This window comes from Triturus cristatus, chromosome 3_1 (assembly GCF_964204655.1).
Source record: "Triturus cristatus chromosome 3_1, aTriCri1.1, whole genome shotgun sequence".
NCBI lineage: Eukaryota > Metazoa > Chordata > Amphibia > Caudata > Salamandridae > Triturus > Triturus cristatus.
In genome coordinates, this window is record NC_140583.1 from 1,088,309,523 (window position 1) to 1,088,330,430 (window position 20,908).

Below are 20,908 nucleotides of genomic sequence, written 5' to 3' on the forward strand. Positions count from 1 at the left end.
GGATAATTCCTCCCACACTTCCACCCTCTCCGGTGTTGAATCGAAACATTGTGCTTTCCAGGCTCATGGGGTCCTCCATTTGAACCACCTTCACAAATGCGAACTGCAGTTCCTTACATGGAAAGTAGCTTTCCTTGTCGCAATCACCTCTCTCACGAGAGTAAGTGAGATCCAGGCTTTAACTATACAAGAACCATTCTTACAAATACATCGTAAGAAGGTGGTTCTTAGAACGAATCCAAAATTCCTTCCCAAAGTAATCTCTGCTTTTCATCTTAATCAATCTGTAGAGTTACCAGTGTTTTTCCAAAACCCAGATTCCGTAGCAGAGAGAGCTCTTCACACTCTAGATGTCAAAAGAGCTATACTTTATTACATTGACAGGACTAAACATTTTAGAAAGACAAACCAACTGTTTGTAGCTTTCTCTCCACTGCATAAAGGAAACCACATCTCCAAAGCTGGAATTGCCAGGTAGATAGTCAAATGCGTTCGAATGTGCTACTAAAAGGCAAAACGCACATTAACAATTCCCCCTAGAGCACACTCAACTCGCAAACTAGGGGCTTCCATGGCATTCTTAGGGATCATTCCCCTAGAAGACATTTGTAAGGCAGCAACATGGTCTACCATACGCACCTTAACCAAACAGTATTGTGTAGACGTGCAGGCGAAGCAACAGGCTTCTGTAGGCCAAGCAGTTCTTAAGACACTTTTCCAAACCACTGCAACAGATGCAGGTGACCACCGCTAAGGGAGACACTGCTGTAAAGTCTGTGCAAAAGTATGAATTCTGCAGCTCATATGACTCGAACGGAAAATGCTACTTACCAGTATGCATCTGTTCTTGAAATGTAGAGCTGCAGAATATCATTCGCCCACCCGCCTCCCCGGAACCTGTATCTGTTCCAGTGTTATCTTAATTAGATACATTCACATGGACATCTTTTCTGTTTCTTACAAACTCCATCATTTCCCATTATGGCGAAAAGCAATCTGAGGATGGAGTTGATGCCCATGCGCACTATCGTCCAAGGGAGAAGTTACCCGTCTCGTGACTACAAAAGACTTCTTCCAAGACAACAACAAGGTGCAAACATCTGAGGCGAACACCAGATGGCGCTCTATGCAAAAGTATGATATTCTGCAGCTCTACATGCCAAGAACAGGTGCATACAGGTAAGTAGCATCTTCCTTTCCTTCATAGGATAACATTGACTGTTTTTCTGTGAAAAGTTTCTAGGTGTGGAGTTGGAAAAGCTATGAAACCCTTTAAAACTGTAACTAAATAACCAAAACGCTTTTACTTACCAGTTTACAGGAAATGTCCCAGTGTAGTATCCAGATCTACTACAAAGTGTAAGAAAAGTAATATGTAAAGTAATCTACTTGACATTCTACTAAAAAGCCCATACAAAGTATATGTACAGTATTTCAAAACATTGCATTATTAGTAGCTCTACTGTAATCAAATCAAAAGTATATATGCAATTGCAATTCAAACTGTGTACATTGTCTGCTCTAGCTGAGGAGACTAGGTACTGGGATCTCCACCACTGTATACACATTCTAGCAGAGTACTTTATAGGAGAGGACAACAACTTGGTCAAACTGCTCAGCAGGATGCATCAACAAGTTCATGAGTGGGAACCCCAGTACTTCCAGCACTGTGGCACACCACATGTAGACCTGTGGCTCCAGAATATGCAAAATGCCCCAACATCGTCTGCAGGCATCCACGCCTGCAGTCCTTGAGCAATGCACTATAGATGAATGGGTTAAGGATATTTGCATACACTTTTCTGCCTCTCCAAAACCTTACATACGTTTTTCAGAAGATGTGGCAAGCATCTTGAATGCTCATCCTGGTAGCCCCGCATGGGGCAGAGTGCCCTGCTGTTCGAAATTCCTGGAGATGTCCCACAACCTCCACAAGAAGCTCCCCATACAGGCCGGACGATCTCCCATATAAAACACCCAGACATCATTCTAGTGATCTGGCGCATGAGGCCTTAGAGATCAGCTACCTATGCCTCCCTCAAGAATACATGAACATCTCGTTTGAGTCTCTTAGATCACGTGGGCATGCTATGCTGCAACATGGAAGAGGTTTGTCCATAAGTGCCTCTCAAATCGTCTGTGCCCTCTTAAACCCAGTATCCAGAACATTATTTGTTTTCTCCTTCATCTTCAAAAGTCAGGCCTTGCCTACATTTCTGTACGGCTACATCTAGCAGCTGTGGCTGCATGCATGCAAAACATGAAATCCCCCACACTCTTTACCAACTCAGTAATCAAGGCCTTCATGGAGGACCTTAAGGGTGTCATTCCTCCTGCTTCTGTATAGAACCTCATGATGGTCCTTAACAAACTCATGAATTCTTGCCTCTTCCAATTTGTCTTTTCGAAAGTAGCTTTCCTCATAGCCATAATATCTCCAATGCATCAGTGCGTTTCAGGCTCTCACACCCCAAGAACCTTTCACTCGGGTCCATTGGGACATGGTTGTTCTCAAAACCAACCCAAAGTTCTCTCCCAAAGTGATTTCCCCTTTCCACGTCACCCAACCTATAGAGCTGCCATTCTTTTTCCCTCAGACTCGGTAGCAGAGAGATCCATTCACTCCCTAGATGTTAAATGCATTTTCATGTATTGCATTGACAGAACCAAGGACATTTTCAGGTCCGACCAGTTATTTGTAGTCTTTACAAAACCTCACAAAGTCCAGCCAATTTCCAAGGCTGGTATTGCCAGATGGATAGTCAAGTGCATACAAACATGCTACAATAAAACCAAAGAACCCTCTCTTACCCCCAGGGCACACTCTACACAAGAAAGCAGCAACCATGGCCTCTCTTCATAATATCCCACTAGCTGACATATGTAAGGCAACTGCTTGGTCAACCCAACACGCTTTCAGTAAGCATTATTGTGTTCGCATTTTAGACCGCCACCAGGCTATGGTTTGCCAGTCTGTCCCAGCAACTTAATTTCTGGCACCTACCACTTCCACACTCTGGTTACTACTGCTTGTACCAAAAACTGCTTTACAGTCTATGAAGAGCACCTATGCCTACATGCTACAGAAAACGATTCTTCCTCTAATGCATCTGTTCATAGCATGGTGCTCTGTAGATTCACACTGGTCCACCTTCCTCATCAGAAACGTGTGATCTCTTCTTATCAACTTACTTCTACAATCTATATATCTGAAAGAGACACATTAGTGATAGATTCCTTACCTTAGAATATCCCCAGGCGTCAGACTGGATCCGGAAAGTTTTCGTCAGCAGTACCCTTGCTTGTCGGTAGGCGTCGTCGTGCGGCTCCGCATACGTCGCTGGCGTCGTAGTCGCCGAGATGACATCGTCAGAGCTACTTAGACTTGCCCATGTGCCCTGACGTCAGTTCTTTCTTTTTCCGCGCCAGGAAGCGCAGATCAGAGAGAGAGCGGTACTCATAGTTGATCTTTTAACTTGGTTTTTGAGACTTGTTTCTTTTGTTTTGTCGAGTACTCGACTCCTGGTGTAGTAGGGATGCCCGGGTTTAAGTCCTGTAGGGACTGCCGTCGGACCATGTCGGTGGTGGACCCGCATAACGTGTGTCTCTTCTGCTTGGGGCACGCCCATGACCCCGAGGTGTGCCCGGATTGTCGGGCCATGGCGCCGAAGGCTTTGCAAGAGCATTCCCGAAAGTTATTGGAGGCCCGGCAATCGGCACCGCACTGCTCAAGGTCCCGCTTCCGTGGGAGGTCAAGGGAAAGGTTGCGGGGCCGACACCATAGTTCATCGGAATCGGGGACAGGTAAGTCAAGGCGCTATAAGAAGTCGAAGAAGCGACGCCGCTCTTCGTCTACCCCTCACCGGTCATGGGACGCGGTGAAGGAGGCGGGTGGTCACTCTCCCGCAACTCCGGTGGAGCCTCTGTTGTTGTCTGCAGCCTACCCGCCTTTCCTGGGCCCGCACTTGACTTCGGAAGAAATACAGGTATTCCTGTCAGCCATGTGCCATTTCTTTCCTACATCGGATCCCTCCGAGCCCCATGGACCCGTGGGGTGGTTCTGCCCCCATGCCGCCGCCTTTGGCCCCGGCTACGCTGGTAAGACACTGTGGCGCCGTCGGCTCCGGCCTCGGCGCCGCTGCCGGCGCAACGCCTGACGCCTCCTCCGGCATCGGGGCCGACGTCGGACAAAACGCCGTTGCCTACGGGGCCTGCCTCGTCGACCCTGGATTGGTCTAGTATCCCTCCGATTCCAATTCCAGGTGGTGAGTTTATTCCCTTTCCCCGGGCCCCTCATCCTTACCAGCCTCTTACACAGCCGGTGGATGAAGGGGAGTACTTGGAGGAGTCCAAGGACCCTCTCGCAGCTCAATGCGAGGCTGAACCGGAGTGGAAGGGTGATATGGAAAGTCCAGACAATCTGGATTTCTCTCCGCACCCTGGTACACTGTACCCTACTTCTGTTTCTATTGAAGCGGTTGGGACTTTTTCTGTGGTGTTGCGCAGGGCGGCTGAGGCTCTTAACCTCGAGCTCTTATCTGTGCCTACCTGAAAGAAACACATTAGTTAGATTCCTCACCTTAGAATATCCCCAGGCGTCAGGCTGGATCCGGAAAGATTTTTCGTCAGCAATACCCTTGCACGTCGCTAGGCGTCGTCTGTGGCTCCACGTCCGTCGTCGGAGTACTTAGACGCCGCCCTCGCGCGCTGTCTTCAGTTCTTCTTTTTTCCACGCCAGACAGCGCCGATCCAGGAAGAGCATACCCTTTTAGTCATTTTTTGACTAAACTTTTTGGACTCTTTTGGTCTATTCTCGTCGACTCGACTCTGGTGCCGGTAGGATGCCTGGTTTTAAACCTTGTGACTCCTGTCACCGACTGATGTCGGTTATGGACCACCACCGCCGGTGCCTCTACTGCCTTGGGGCCGACCACGATGCCGAGTCGTGCCTCGACTGCCGGTCCTTGACTTCGAAGGCTAGGCGGGAGTGGTCCCGCAAGCTACTCGAGCTCCGGCAGTCGGCTCCGCGCCGTTCACGGTCCCGGAGGAGGTCGAGGGACCAGTCGCAGTAAGAAGTCCAAGAGGCGACATCGCTCTTTGGGCTCCCCTCGCCGGTCACGCGACTCGGCTGAGGGTTCGGGTGGAACCACCCTCTGTCGGAGCTGCAGGAATCACGTCCGTCTCCATACCCGCCGGTCCCTGGGACTGACACGACTCCGGCGGAGATCAGTGCCTTTCTCTCGGCCATGAGAGGCCTGGCTCCGCCATCGACGCCTGCCGGCGCGCCTTCGGGCCCCTCGGGCTCGACTGGGAGGCCTAGCGAACCAGCAGCTCCGGCCCCGGCGCCGCCGTCGACTCCGGTCCCGACGCCGCAGGTCCCCGCGGGATCCAGGCCTGGATCCCAGTCGGCGCCGGTCGACTGCACAACCCCTCTGCCGGCCGTTCCCCGGTTCAGTCCTGTCCGGGCCGGGCATCGGAGCGGCGCCATCCGGCGCCGCACCCGAAGCCGATGGGTTGCAATTTCATCTACTGCCCGGCTCCGATCATTCCACCTGTCTACCAGGAATCGGATGGCGTGACGACTGGGAGGTGTCTGATGACCCTCTGGCCCGGCAGGACCAGTTATCACAGGACTGGGCAGACGAGCTGGGGGATGCCAGTGGTCTTGACACCTCCCCTGACACTGGCTTCATCTCTCCTCTGACCGTGGCTTCGGAGGAAGGTGCTGCATTTTCTGTGGTGCTGCGCAAGGCGGCCGAAGTGCTCCAACCGTCAGCAAGCTCCTCGGAGCCTCTGCTGCAGTTTAATGAAGCACTAGTGGTCGTTCTGAAAGGCACCTGGTCCAAGCCCTCCACAGTACCTCCTGTGGACCGGAACGTGGCCCGGTGCCACCGCCCTGCTCCGGGTGACCCCAGTTTTCTGTCAATCCACCCCACGCACGAGAGCCTGGTTATCCAGGCCTCTACTTCCCAGACCTCCTCCCGTCCGCTCCCCCGGATCAGAAATCCAAGAGACTAGAACAGTTTGGTAAGAAGCTGTTCTCCTCCCTTAGTTTGGGATTGCGGATGTCCATAGCACCCTCATGGACATGCCATTCGATGGCAGTCGCCTTTTTGGCGATAAAACGGATAGTGCGCTGGAGCGCTTTAAGGACTCCAGAGCTACGGCCAAGTCCTTGGGCCTCTCGGACCGCGCCCGCACACTTCTGCTTTTCGCACCTTTCATGGCCAAGGAAGGGACGCCCCCTCACGTCCGCCTAGCCGCAGGCCGCAGAACCACCCTCCACGCGGTCGCCGACCTGGATTCCGCCGGGGCGGTACAGGGGGACAACGTGCCGGTCCGTCCACATCTACCCCAGCAGCATCCGCCTCAAAGCCCTCCTAGTCCGTGCTTTCAGGCCCATTCCACGCTAGTGGGAGGCAGAGTTCACCATCACCTGCTACACTGGCGTTCCATCACGTCGGACAGGTGGGTGCTGCAAATCGTCCGAAGGGGCTACTCCCTCCCCTTCGAGGCTGCCCCTCCAGCCATGCCACCGCAGTGCCACCAAATTTCGGGGGATCACTTGCAACTTCTGCAGGAGGAAGTTACGGCCCTCTTGGCCAAGGGGGCCATCGAGCGCATTTTTGGTCCAGAAGTAGGTCGTGGTTGTTATTCCCACTACTTTCTGGTTCCCAAGAAGGGCAAAGGGGGCCTACGCCCTATCTTGAACCTCAAGAGCATCAACACCTTCCTCCGGAGGGAGAAGTTCAAGATGTTCACTGTAGCTCAGGTTCTGACTGCCCTAGACCCTGGAGACTTGATGGTAGCGTTGGACTTGCAGGTTGCATACTTCCACATCCCCGTCCTGCCGGCCCACCGGCGTTACCTGCAATTCACGGTGGGCCAGGAGCATTTTCAGTTTACCGTGCTCCCCTTCGGCCTCACCAGTGCCCCTCGGGTGTTAACGAAAGTGATGGCGGTGGTCGCAGCTCATCTGCGCAGATCAGGGGTTTCAGTCTCGGCGACTGATTGTTGAAGGCGGGCTCGCCCCAGGCAGTCGTCTCCCACCTCCAGACTACGGCAGACCTCTTGCATTCGCTGGGGTTCTCCATCAACGTGCCGAAGTCGCATCTGAGTCCCCCCCCCCCCCCCCCAGCAGCTCCTCCGGAGCGGTTGTGGACTCGGCGCAGTTCCGGGCCTATTCTCTGGAACAGCGGGTCCGGGATATTCAGGCTCTGATTCCCATCTTTCGGCCTCTATCCCGGGTTTCGGTCAGGTTGGTGCTGTGGCTTCTGGGTCTGATGGCCTCCTGCATCCTGTTGGTGCATCACACCAGGTGGCGAATGCGGGCTCTGCAGTGGGACCTGAAGTTTCAGTGGGCCCAGCATCGGGGCAACCTGTCCGACCACGTCCTGATCTCGGAGGGCACGGCGAGACAGTTGCAGTGGTGGCTCACGGATCACGATTGGGTCAGTTGCAGATTCCTCTCCCTACCCCAACCAGAGCACGTAGTGGTGACGGATGCGTCTCTCCTAGGATGGTGAGGCCACATGGGAGAGGCGGAGATCAGAGGCCTCTGGTCTCCGGCGGAGTCCCGGCTCCATATCAACCTTCTGGAGCTGAGGGCGATCCGGCTTGCACTGAAGGCATTCCTTCCCTCTGTCCGGGGAAGTGTAGTGCAGGTGTTCACGGACAACACCACCGCCATGTGGTATTGCAACAAACAAGGCGGAGTGGGGTCGTGGACCCTTTGTCAGGAGGCTCTGCGCCTCTGGAAATGGCTGGAACATCAGGGCATCACCCTGGTGGTTCAACATCTGGCGGGCTCTCTGAACGCCAGAGCAGACGAACTCAGCCGCCGGTGCATAATGGATCACGAATGGCGTCTAAACTCGGACGTAGCGCAAGGCCTCTTTCGGCAGTGGGGAGAGCCTTGGTTAGATCTATTCGCCACCGCACGGGGACACCTTTCGTCGCGAGAGGAGTTGCGGTCTGTTTTACGTCTTTCAGCCTGTACCACCTCTGCCCAGATTGCTGAAGAAGATCAAGCGCGACAGGGCCCAAGTCATCTTGGTGGCTCCGGATTGGGCACGAAGATTCTGGTATCCCGAGCAACTCAGTCTGTCGATCGATCCCCCGATATGACAGCCTCTTCAGGTGGACCTTCTGTCGCAGCAGCAGGGAACGGTCCTCCACCCAAACCTGTCCAGCCTCCACCTCCATGCGTGGAGATTGAGCGGCGGCAGGTGATGCCATTTGACTTGCCTCCTGAAGTCTGTAATGTTGTTCTGGCAGCCAGGCGTCCCTCCACAAAATCGGTATACGCCTGCAGGTGGAACTAATTTGTGGCATGGTGCACAGCAAAGGCTGTGGATCCCCTTTCCGCCCCTCTTTCTGAGGTTCTCCTCTTTCTTCTTTCCATGGCTCAGCAGGGATCTGCTCTGGGCACCCTAAAAGGTTATCTTTCTGCTTTCTTACGGCTTCCTGATCAGCCTTCTGCCTTTTCTTTTCAAATCCCCTGTTGTTTCTCGCTTCTTCAAGGGCATTGCTCACGTTTCCTCCTGTCACTTTCGTAATGCCTCAGTGGGATTTGAATCTGGTCTTGACGTTTCTGATGTGCGCTCCCTTTAAGCCGTTTCATAATTGTCCCCTTCGTCTCTTGACGCTTAAGACTGCTTTCCTGGTAGCCATCACCTCTGCCAGAAGGGTGAGTGAACTCCAGGCTCTCTCTTCTAAGCCTCCTTTTCTTTCTGTCCATCCGGACAAAGTTGTTCTCAGGACTCGTCCTTCCTTTCTCCCTAAGGTGGCAACTGCCTTTCACATCAGTCAGTCTTTTACATTGCCCACCTTCTTTCCGCCTCCGCATCCTTTGAAAGAGGAAGAGAGGCTCCACCGTCTGGACCCAAAACGGGCGCTGTCCTTTTATTTGGACCGCACCAAGCAGTTCCGGGTGGACGACCAACTCTTTGTTGGCTACGTGGGCGCTAAGAAGGGGCTGGCGGTTCACAAGCGCACCATCTCTCGGTGGGTCGTTTTGTGTATCTAAGCTTGTTACTCCTTAGCTAAAAAGGAACCTCCTGTGGGGCTGAGGGCCCATTCCACAACTGCCCTGGGCCGGGGAGTCCCCTTGCAGGATATCTGTCAGGCAGCAACGTGGGCCTCGCTGCACACGTTAGCTAAACATTATTGCCTGGACAGCCAAGTCCAGAGAGACGCCTTCTTTGGCTGTTCTGTTCTCCAGGACTTTCTGGTGTGATCTTGGTTCGCAGAACCACCACCGGGGTTGGTATTGCTGGGGTATCTATTCTAAGGTGTTTCTTTCAGATGAACAAGTTACTTACCTTCGGTAACGATATATCTGTAAGAAACATTAGTTAGTTAGATTCCTCACCGACCCACCCATCCTCCCCGTTCTGCGAACCGATTTCTAGGGTTGAAGTTATCCCTTTCAGGGCCCTAGCATTTTTTGGCACCAGTGTCGGTCTCTTGAATGGCTCTGCGTTCCTGGCGCGGAAAGCTATGTACAAGAACTGACGTCAGCGCGCGAGGGCGGCGTCTAAGTACTCCAGTGTCATCCCGGCGCACAACGCCGACGACAGACGCGGTGCCGCAGACGAAGCCTAGCGACGCGTAAGGGTATTGCTGACGAAAAATCTTTCTGGACCCAGCCTGACGCCTGGAGATATTCTAAGGTGAGGAATCTAACTAACTAATGTTTCTTACATATATATCGTTACCGAAGGTAAGTAACTTGTTCATCAGGACCAATCTCCTGACTGAGGTGCTGCAGCCGGCGACCTCCTCTGCGGAGCCGCTTCTGCCCTTTAATGACTCGCTTACAGACAGTCTGTTAAGCACCTGGACCAAGCCTAACACAGGGGTTCCCGTGGATAAGAGTGTGGCACGATGTCATTGCCCGGCCCTGGGCGGCCCCGGTTTTCTCACGCAACACCCAACGCTTGAGAGTCTGGTTGTCCAGGCCTCTGCCTCTCCGAGCGCTTTCCCTTCCGCACCTCCAGACAAGGAATCTAAAAAACTGGAGCAGTTTGGGAAAAAGATTTTCACCTCTGCCAGTTCCGGGTTGCGGGCGGTGAATACTGCGTGCCTGTTGGGCCGCTATTCCCACTCTGTGTGGGACGCAGTCGCACAGGTGCTGCCTCAGTGTCCAGTGGAGGCTCGGGCGGTGCTCTCCCAAGCCATTACTGAAGGGAGAGATGCTGCGAAATTCACTATCCGTTGTGGTCTTGACACAGCCGACTCCCTCGGCAGGACAATTTCCACAAAGGTGGCGCTACGCCGTAATACTTGGTTCAGAACTACTGGCTTCCCAGGGGATGTCCAGAACACTTTGTTGGACATGCTCTTTGATGGCACACGCCTCTTTGGTGACAAGGCGGATAGCACTTTGGAGTGCTTTAAAGACTCCCGGGCTATGGCCCAGTCCTGGGGTCCTGCCACCACGCGCTCTCCTCTGGGGTCTACTTTTCGCTCCTTTTGAGGTCAGGGTCGAGGTGCCCAAATGCGTTCCTTTCAGAGACGCCGACCTGCGCAGCCGCAGTCTCAGCGCAGCCGGGGTGCCTGCCGAGGTGGGTCACGAGGCCAGCGGGCGGGTCAGTCCACCACCGCCGCTGCCTCAATACCTTCCTAGTCCAGTGTTTCAGGCCCACCAGATGCCAGTGGGTGGCCGGATTCGCCATCACCTCCTCCACTGGCGCACCATCACTTCGGACAGGTAGGTTCTGCAAATAGTCCGATGGGGCTACTCCCTCCTCTTCGAGACTGCCCCTCCAGCCATGCAGCCTCAGTACCACCGCATGTCGGGGGATCACTTGGCACTTCTCCAGCAGGATGTTGCGGCCCTCTTGGCCAAGGGGGTCATCGAGTGCGTTCCGACACCAGAAGTAGGTCGTGGTTGTTATTCCCACTACTTCTTGATTCCAAAGAAGGACAAGGGCCTGTGTCCTATCTTAGACCTTCGGAACGTCAATCGCTTCCTCCGGAAGGAGAAGTTCAAGATGCTCACGCTTGCTCAGGTCTTGTTTGCCCTAGACCCACAAGATTGGATGATAGCGTTGGACTTGCAGGATGCTTATTTTCATATCCCCATCCTGCCGGTCCACCGGCGTTACCTGCGGTTCACGGTAGGCCACGAGCACTTTCAGTTCACCATGCTCCCTTTCAGCCTTACCAGCGCCCCTCGGGTGTTCACAAAAGTAATGGCGGTGGTCGTAGCTCATCTGCGCAGATCAGGGGTTTCAGTCTTCCCCTATCTCGAAGACTGGCCGTTGAAGGCGGACTCGCCTCAGGCAGTCATCTCCCACCTCCAGACTACGGCTGACCTCCTGCATTCGCTGGGGTTTTCCATCAACGTGCCGAAGTCACATCTGATTCCCTCTCAGAAGCTCCTCTTCATCGGAGCGGTTCTGGATACGGTGCAGTTTTGGGTTTGTCCTCCCGAACAGCGAGTCTGGGATATACGGGCTATGATTCCGATCTTTCGGCCCTGGTCCTGGGTTTTGGTCAGGACGACCCTGAGACTGCTGGGCCTCATGGCCTCCTGCATCCTGTTTATCAATCATGCCAGGTGGCATATGCGGGCTCTGCAGTGGGACCTGAAGTTCCAATGGACGCAGCATCGAGGAAACCTGTCAGACTACGTCCAGATCTCGGAGGGCACTGCACAGGACTTGCAGTAGTGGCTCACGGACCAGTGCTGGGTCAGCGGCAGATCCCTCTCCCTTTCCCAACCGGAGCACACAGTAGTGACGGATGCGTCGCTCCTCGGATCGGGCGGCCACATGGGAGAGGCAGAGATCAGAGGCTTCCAGTCTCCAGCAGAGTCCAAGTTCCATATCAACCTTTTGGAGCTCAGGGCGATCCTACTTCAACTGAAAGCATTCCTTCTCTCTGTCAAGGGGAGAGTAGTGCAGGTGTTCACGGATAACACCACCGCCATGTGGTACTGCAACAAGGAAGGCGGGGTGGGGTCATAGACCCTATGTCAGGAGGCTCTGCGTCATGGCTGTAATGTCAAGGCATTTCCTTGGTGGTTCAACACTTGGCAGGTTCTCTGAACGCCAGGGCGGATGAACTCAGCCGGAGGTGCATGTTGGATCACGAATGGCGTCTTCACTCAGATGTGGCACAAGGTCTATTTCAGCAGTGGGGAGAACCTTGGTTAGATCTATTCGCCACCGAAGAGAACGCGCAATGTCAGCAGTTCTGCATGTTGGAGTTTCCAAGGCAGAGACACTTTTCGTCGCGAGTGGAGTTGCGGTCTGTTGTACGCCTTTCCGCATATACCACTTCTACCCAGAGTGCTGAAGAAGATCAGACGCAACCGGGCCCAAGTCCTTCTTGTGGCACCGGACTGGGCTTGAAGAGTTTGGTATCCCAAGCTACTCAGTATGAGTGTGGATCCCCCGATCCGACTGCCTCTTCGGGAGGATCTCCTGTCGCAGCACCAGGGGACGGTCCATCACCCGAACCTGTCCAGCCTCCACCTCCTTGCGTGGAGATTGAGCGGCGACAGTTGATTCCGTTTGACTTGTCAGGCTGCCTGATCAGTCCTCTCTTTTCAAGTCCCCTGTTGCGAATAGATTTCTCAAAGGCATTACTCACCTTTTCCCTCCTATTCCTTTTGTTATGCCTCAGTGGGACTTGAACCTGGTTCTCACATACTTAATGTGCGCTTCCTTTGAGCCTCTTCATAACTGTCCTTTGAGGTTACTAACTTTAAAAACTGCCTTCCTGTTGGCCATCACCTCCGCTAAGCGTGTGAGTGAGCTTCAGGCTCTTTCATGTAAACCTCCTTTCCTGGCAATTCATCCTTACATGGTTGTGCCTCGACCACGTACCTCCTTTCTGCCGAAAGTAGTCGCTGCCTTTCATCTCGGGCAAACTGTTACTTTGCCCACTTTCTTTCCGCCTCCTTCAAGAGAGGAAGAGAAGCTCCAACGTCTGGACCCAAAACATGCGCTTTCATTCCATCTCAACCGCACACAGCAGTTCCGGGTGGATGACCAGCTCTTTGTTGGCTTCGTGGGTGCCAAAAAAGGTTGGGCTGTGCATAAGCAGACTATCTCCCGATGAGTTATCTTGTACATTAAAGCCTGTTACTCTCTGGCTAAAAAGAAACCTCCGGTTGGGCTGCGCGCCCATTCTACCAGGGCGACAGCAGCTACTACAGCATAAGGACGTGGTGTCCCCCTGCAAGATTTATGTCAGTCAGCTACGTGGGCCTCGCTGCATACTTTCACTAAGCACTATTGCCTTGACAGTCAAGTCCGGAGAGACTGCTTCTTTGGCCGGCCGGTTCTCCATGACTTTCTGGTGTGATTTCATTTTGCAGACCCTCCTCCGGGGTTGGTATTGCTTGGGTATGTATTCTAAGGTAAGGAATCTATCACTAACGTGTCTCTTTCAGATGCACAAGTTACTTACTTGTGTAAGGATATATCTGTAAGAGACATTAGTTAGTGATAGATTTCTTACCGCCCGCCCATCCTCCCCGTTCTGCGAACTGTTCTCTAGGGTCCAGGTCATCCCTTTCAGGGCCCTAGTTCTATTGCACCACTAGTCTGTCTCTGGCATGGCTCTGCATTCCTGGCACGGAATAGTCGTGTACAGATCTGATGTCAGCGTGCGTGGGTGCGTCTAAGTAGCTCTGACTACGTCATCTCGGCGACTATGATGCTAGCGACGTACACGGAGCCGCACGACGAAACCTACTGAAGCGCAAGGGTACTGCTGACGAAAACTTTCCAGATCCAGTCTGACGCCTGGGGATATTCTAAGGTAAGGAATCTATCACTAACTAATGTCTCTTACAGATATACATCGTTACACAAGTAAGTAACTTGTGCACTAGGATTTCTAGCCATCATACTTAAACTCATCTGCTGAGCAAAAAACCATGTTAACAAGGAGACAGTGCGCATGCAAATTGCCTTCTAAGGGTTAAGTCACAGTGAAGAAAAACCACTTGCAAACATCTGAGCTAGATGGCAAGAGTATGCAGAGCATGTGAATCAACTGCACTAAGGACAGATGCTTTCAGGGTAAGTAACATTTTCTGTATGTTACGTGGCGCTAATTACATTTTTAATAATAGTGATTAATGCAGTTATTCTGTTTATTTTAAGGAAGCTGAAAGTAACCCTTTGTGTCGGAGGCTCCAGCTGAAGGATATCATTCCAACAGAAATGCAGAGGCTGACCAAGTACCCACTCCTCCTGGATAACATCGCAAAATACTCGGGTAGTTAGATATAATGTTTACCTTTCTTATATACATATATATATATATATATTATTTTGAAGAGTTTTATATTGCGCAACTTGACCCAAATCAGGTTTTTGATGGATACATCTGCCAGTGGATTCCTCACCTTGTGAATATCCCCTGCGGCAGCAACATTTGGAAACTTTTGTAGCAGTCCACGCCGATGAGGTTGAAGACGACGTCACAGAGACACTGCTCAGCTCGCGACTCCGCTGACGTCACTGGATCCATAAGAAGACCTCGTCGGCGTGATGACGTCAGTTCCCTTTTTTCCGCACCGTCAACGCTTACGATTTTCGGGACTCTCTCTGTAGCTTTAGTTGGATACTTTGTTTTTTGCTGGTATCTCTCTCTTTCTTCTTGTCTGCAGCTGAAGATGTCGACAAAGAAGTCCGGGTTTAAGCCTTGCAGGGAGTGCGGTAAGCACATGTCGATAACGGATCTGCATGAGGACTGTGTATGGTGCCTTTCATCGGACCACGATGTCGAAGGATGTTCTTGGTGTCGCAAGATGAGCACAAAGGCTCTGAAGGAGAGGGAGACCAAATTATTCATCACCAGGATGAAAAAGGAGAAGAGAGGTCGGAGAAGATAAAGATCGAGGTCGGCGTCGACGTCGGGGCATGCTTCCAAGTCCAAGAAACATAAGAAAAAGAAGAGGCATGAATCTCGACATCGCTCGGACAGGAATGCGGCTCCGAGATCGACCTCACCTTCTCGATGTCATAAGGACTTTGTATCTCCTTCCCCTGTTTCTGTTCCTGATTCTCCTGTTGGCCTAACATCGCCTGCTGCTTCACCGGAGCATTCTCCGGCTCCATCTCCGACGCCGGCTCCATCTCCGGCTTCGTCTCCGGTTCCAGTTGAAGATCTTCCAGCTCCGGATGAGTCTTCGACTCCGCAGATTCCACCGTCGGCCTGCGATCAGCCCAAGTCCGGTGATGCCTCAACCTGAGCCATATCCTTCGTTTCCAGGCCCAGGTCAAGATCCGATGCATTATTTGAATGCGATGTATGGGGTCTTTTCCGGAGCCTTGTACCCCTCTGGTGCGCCTTTGGGTCCCATGGGTCCTATGACTTTCAGCTTGGGAGTTCCTCAAGCTTACCCTCAGGCTCCCTTCATGCCATTTTTTCCGGTGATGCCGTCTTGGCATTTACCGGCGCCGAGGACATCGACGCCGCTTCCATCTTCACCGGCGGCGACTCGCCTCGTTCGACGCCGGCTGCTCCCTTGGATTCACGCTCGACGCTGGGTCCGGCGCTGTCGGTTTCGGTTACAGCGCCGCCGACTCCTGCTGTGAGAATCAGATCCAGGAGGGAGGCTCAAAGGGTACTGGAGGAACACAGGTACCAGATGGAAGAAGTGGAAGAAGATGAGCTGATGGAATCAGACGATCTCTTTGAGGAATTGAAGGAGGCTAGTGGCCTGGACTTGTCACCTGAATGGGAGATTACTCCTCCTGCTGATGCTCCTTCAAAGGATGTGGCTCCCTACCACTCTGTTATTAAAAAGGCGGCTGAGCTTCTGGATCTGCAGTTACCATCTGCAGAGTTTAAACCAAACATCCTTACAGAAGTTCTACACTCTCCCTCCTCTGTATCGGAGCCCTTGCTTCCTTTTAATGACGCCATTATTGAACCGGTAATGGAAGTATGGCGTAAGCCCTTCTCTGCTCCTGCGGTCTCTAAGGTTGTTGCAAGGAGATATAGGGCGGCTCCAGGGGACCCAGACTTTGACCTCCCATCCTTCTCCGCAGAGTCTGGTGGTTCAGGCTGCCTGTTCCAAAAGATCTTCAGGTGCTTTTCCCCAAGTCCCGAGTGACAGGGATGCAAAGAAATTAGACCAATCGGCCAAGAAATTCTTCTCTTCTGCCAGTATGGCGTTAAAATCGACAAATGCCACCTGTCTTTTGGGCCGATATATCCATGCTCTTATGGATTCAGCACAACAGCTGGCCCCAAAACTGCCAGAGGAAGATTGACTAAACTTTAATGAGGTACTGTCGGACACCGAGGCAGCTGCACGTCAGGTAATCCAAAGCGGCTTGGATACCGCTGATTCTGTCGCAAGAATTATGGGCTCTTCTGTTGCCACAAGGAGGAGTGCGTGGCTCAAGTAATCCGAGTTCTCCCCTGATGTGCAGGCAACGCTCCTGGACTTGCCTTTTGATGGCTCTGGTCTTTTTGGTAAGAAAGCGGATGCTGCACTCGAAAGATTTAAAGAGAGCAAAGCCACGGCCAAATCTCTGGGTCTGCAAACTCAGCCTAGGGGTTCGTTCAGGAGGTACAGGGGCTTTGGAAGGTCATCCATTCGTACTTACAGGCAGCCCCAGCAGCAGCAACAGCAGCACAACACTCTGTATAAGAGCTACAGAGGCAGAGTCAGAGGTCTAGGTCGACAGCTCTCCTCCTCCTCCCCCCCTCCTCCTCCTCTTCCTCTTCCTCAGTCCCTCCCACCAACACAAAGCAGCCCTAGATCCACCATTCTGGATCCTGCTGGTCCTGTGGGGGGCCGGCTTACCCATTTTCTACAAGATTGGGAATCGGTTACTACAGACCTTTGGGTTCTAGCTCTTGTTAAAAATGGGTACGCCCTTCCCTTTCGGGAATTTCCTCCAAATTACTCTCCTTACCAGGGTGCTTGCTCGAAGGACCATCTTCTTTTTCTCCAGGACGAAGTCCTAATGTTGCTTAAAAAAGGTGCGATAGAGATGGTTCCGGAGCAGGAAAGGGGTCAGGGATGCTACTCCCGGTATTTCCTGATTCCAAAGAAGGATGGCAGGCTGCGTCCAATCCTGGACCTCAGGATTTTGAATCTTTTTCTAAAGCAAGAGAAGTTCAAGATGCTCACCCTTGCGCAGGTTCTTCAAGCGCTGCATCAGGAGGACTGGATGGTGTTGATCGACTTGCAGGATGCGTATTTCCATATCCCTATCCTAAAGTCGCACAGAAAGTATCTCCGGTTTACGGTAGGGTCGCAACATTGTCAGTTTGCGGTCCTTCCGTTTGGTCTTACTACTGCGTCTCGAGACTTCACCAAGGTGATGGCAGTGGTGACAGCCCATCTCAGAAGGTCGGGGATTTCAGTTTTCCCCTATCTGGACGACTGGCTGATCAAAGCAGTGTCGCCAGAGAGGGTGCTTCATCATCTGCAGTATACAACTGTTGTACAAGTTGGGTTTCTCGATAAACGTGCCCAAATCTCACCTGGTGCCCTCTCATCACAACCTGTTCATAGGGGTGGTACTGGACACTACTGTGTGTCGAGCATTCCCACCTCCGCAAAGGATTCTCGACATTCAGGAAATGACTCCCTTGTTTTACAATGGAGCGGTCCTTCCAGTCCTGAAGGTCCTTCGTCTGCTCGGTCTGTTCGCCTCCTTGCTTTCTGTAGGTGAACCATGCATGCTGGCACATGAGGGCACTCCAGTGGTGCCTCCACAGGCAGTGGTATCAGCACAAGGGAGATCTCAGGGAGTCTGTGAGGATCTCCATAGAAGCTGCAGCGGATCTGTCTTGGTGGACTGTGAAGGGCAACCTGTCTCAAGGAAAGCCCTTTCATCTACCTCCATCGGTGGCCACAGTGATAACGGATGCATCCACTTTAGGGTGGGGTGCGCATCTGGGGGATCTGGAGATCAAGGGTCTTTGGTCTCCGGAGGAAAGGTTGCCTCACATTAACCTTCTGGAATTGCGGGCAATATGTTTGGCGCTCAAGGCCTTCCTCCCCTCCCTTCGCGGTCAGTTGGTTCAAGTCCTGACGGACAACACTACGACGATGTGGTACGTCAACAAGCAGGAAGGAGTGGGGTCGCATTGTCTCTGCAGAGAGGCTCTGAGTCTCTTGTCCTGGGTTCAGGATCATCGGATTTGTCTGATGGCAAATCATCTGGCCGGGGTTCTGAACGTGCGTGCAGACATTCTCAGTCGGCAGTTCTCCGCCGACCACGAGTGGAGGCTCCATCTGGAGGTGGTTCGTCACGTCTTCCGGACGTGGGGAACTCCTCGAGTGGACCTGTTTGCCACTCATGAGAATGCTCACTGCCCGTTATTCTGCAGTCTCCAGTATCCGTTGCAGGGAGCGTTGGGGGACGCGTTTCAGTTGAGATGGGACTCTCCTCTCCTTTACGCGTTTCCTCTCATACCCTTGATTTCTCGGATTCTGAGAAAGATTCGCCAAGACCGGGCCCGAGTCATATTGATCGCCCCGGATTGGCCAAGAAGGGTGTGGTATACAGATCTTCTCCACCTCTCCTCGTGCCCTCTGCTCCTTCTCCCTCTGAGGGCAGACCTCTTCTCGCAGTCGGAGGGGCAGGTTCCACACCCCCACCGCCAGAGCTTACACCTTCATGCCTGGAGATTGAAAGGGGCAACCTGAATTATTTTTCTCTCCCGCCTGATGTGGTAGATGTAATTTTGTCTGTCAGACGTCATTCCACCAAATCTATCTATTCCTATAGGTGGTCTAAATTTGTTATTTGGTGCGGAGAGAAATCTATTGACTCTTTGAAGGCTTGTTTATCCAACATCCTCCAGTTTGCTCTTTCTCTTGCTCAGCAAGGTTTTGCTGTAGCCACTGTGAAGGGATATCTTTCGGCCTTGTCGGCTTTCTTGGCTTGCCGGATCAGCCGTCCTTGCTCAAATCACCTATTGTTTTACGATTTCTGAAGGGCCTAACAAACAAGTTTCCACCTACTCCTTTTATTGTACCTCAATGGAATTTAAATCTTGTCTTAACTTACTTGATGGGTTCTCCCCTCGAGCCCTTACACAAGTGTCCCTTGAGACTGTTGTCTTTCAAGACAGTTTTTCTCATTGCGATCACCTCGGCAAGGAGGGTAAGTGAGCTTCAAGCTCTGAGTTCAAACCTCCCGTTCTTGACCATTCATGCTAAAAGAATGGTACTCAGGACCAGGGCTGCTTTTCTGCCTAAGGTGGTAACTCCTTTCCATCTGGGGCAGTCCATTACCCTTCCTACCTTCTATCCTCCCCCTCACCCTTCCAAGGAGGAGGAGTGGCTTCACCGCTTGGACCCTAAGAGGGTGGTGAGCTTCTACCTTGATAGGACTAAAGACTTTCGAGTGGACGACCAGCTCTTCATGGGCTTTGTTGGCTGCAGGAAAGGCAGAGCGTGGTGCACAAGCGCACCCTTTCCAGATGGATTGTCTTGTGCATCAAGATATGTTACTCTTTGGCCGGTAAGGAACCTCCAGAGGGTTTAAGGGCTCATTCTACTAGGGCTAAGTCTTCTACGTCTGCCTTGTCTAGAGGTGTTTCTTGTGGAGGACATTTGCAGGGTGGCAACTTGGGCCTCCCTCCACACTTCCGCGAAGCATTGCTGCTTCGATTCCGAGGTTTTGCTTGGATTTGCTCATTCCGTCCTTCAGGACTTTATGGTATAGAAGAGTGGACACCCTCCTCCAGGAGTGGGACTGCTGTGGGAATCTTTTCACAAGGTGAGGAATCCACTGGCAGATGTATCCATCAGAAGAACAAGTTACTTACCTTCGGTAACGCTTTTTCTGGTGGATACAGTATCTGCCTGTGGATTCCTCACTGACCCACCCGCCTCCCCGTTGTCCACCCTTATATACCTACAATTCTAATGATGGTGTTTCAAAATGTATTTGTTACTGTTAAAGGCAGTGTGTTATTTATTTTACCTTCCTATTTATTCTACACACTGTGTGTGTTGCTTTGTATATTATGTACTGTGTATACTGTGTATATATTGCTGTCAGTCTGTCCGTGTGCCTTGAAGGCACGTAAAAAAGGGCGGAACTGACGTCATCACGCCAACAAGGGCTTCTTATGGATCCAGTGACGTCAGCGGAGTCACGAGCGGAGCCGTGTCTCTGTGACGTCGTCTTCGACCTCATCGGCGTGGACTGCTACAAAAGTTTCCGAATGTTGCTGGCGCAGGGGATGTTCACAAGTTGATGGAATCCACAGGCAGATACTGTATCCACCAGAAAAAGCGTTACCGAAGGCAAGTAACTTGTTTGTCTTAAACGAGGGAATCATTTAGATAGCAAATATAGACGGCACAATCAATTGCAGTGGATTTGATCCAAACGAGGAGAAACACAGGGAGACACGTTCATGTAAAAGTAACTTGTATTGGACATGTTGGACATATTAAACTTCATATGTACAAGCACATGAAAAAGTAGCACTGCATTACATTAATGGACATGTAACCAACAAGATACTGTGCACAAGTGCTTGTGAAGTTTGTGACGGCACAAGTGACGTGGTATATACAGCAATAGTGATGGGCACGACAAAAAACAATGTAAAACAACCACAAATTTACATATTTCAGGACATCCCGACAATAAATGATACAACATTTTTGGAACACAGGTCGGGTGTCCGTAAATAGGGGCGCCAGAAGTTACGCTGTGAAAGTCAACGGCGTTTCGGCCTGCAGAAGTCTTAGGCCATCATCAGGACCGGTTACAATTGATTTAGAAGCAGTGCTAGGGATGGAAAGAAATTAATCCTCATGGTGGTGTGGACCACGGAGGGACAAAAGAAGAAAGAAAAAGGAAGGAAAGAGCGATTTACCACAGGGCAGTAGTATGGGATGCTGTGGACAGAAGACGCGTGGCTGAAGGCGAAGGGGCGCAAGGCGGGGGGA

General features: G+C 52.0%; 1 protein-coding gene across 2 annotated transcripts in view; it reads left to right on the plus strand.

Moving 5' to 3' along the window:
• ARHGEF12 (Rho guanine nucleotide exchange factor 12) overlaps positions 1 to 20,908 on the plus strand; it is a 715,358-nt gene that overhangs the window by 402,343 nt on the left and 292,107 nt on the right. For both annotated transcript variants that reach the window (XM_085645963.1, XM_085645964.1), the window contains one exon: positions 14,127 to 14,241. In XM_085645963.1, coding sequence (XP_085502089.1) covers positions 14,127 to 14,241 — 115 coding nt within the window. The remainder of the gene's footprint in view (positions 1 to 14,126; positions 14,242 to 20,908) is intronic.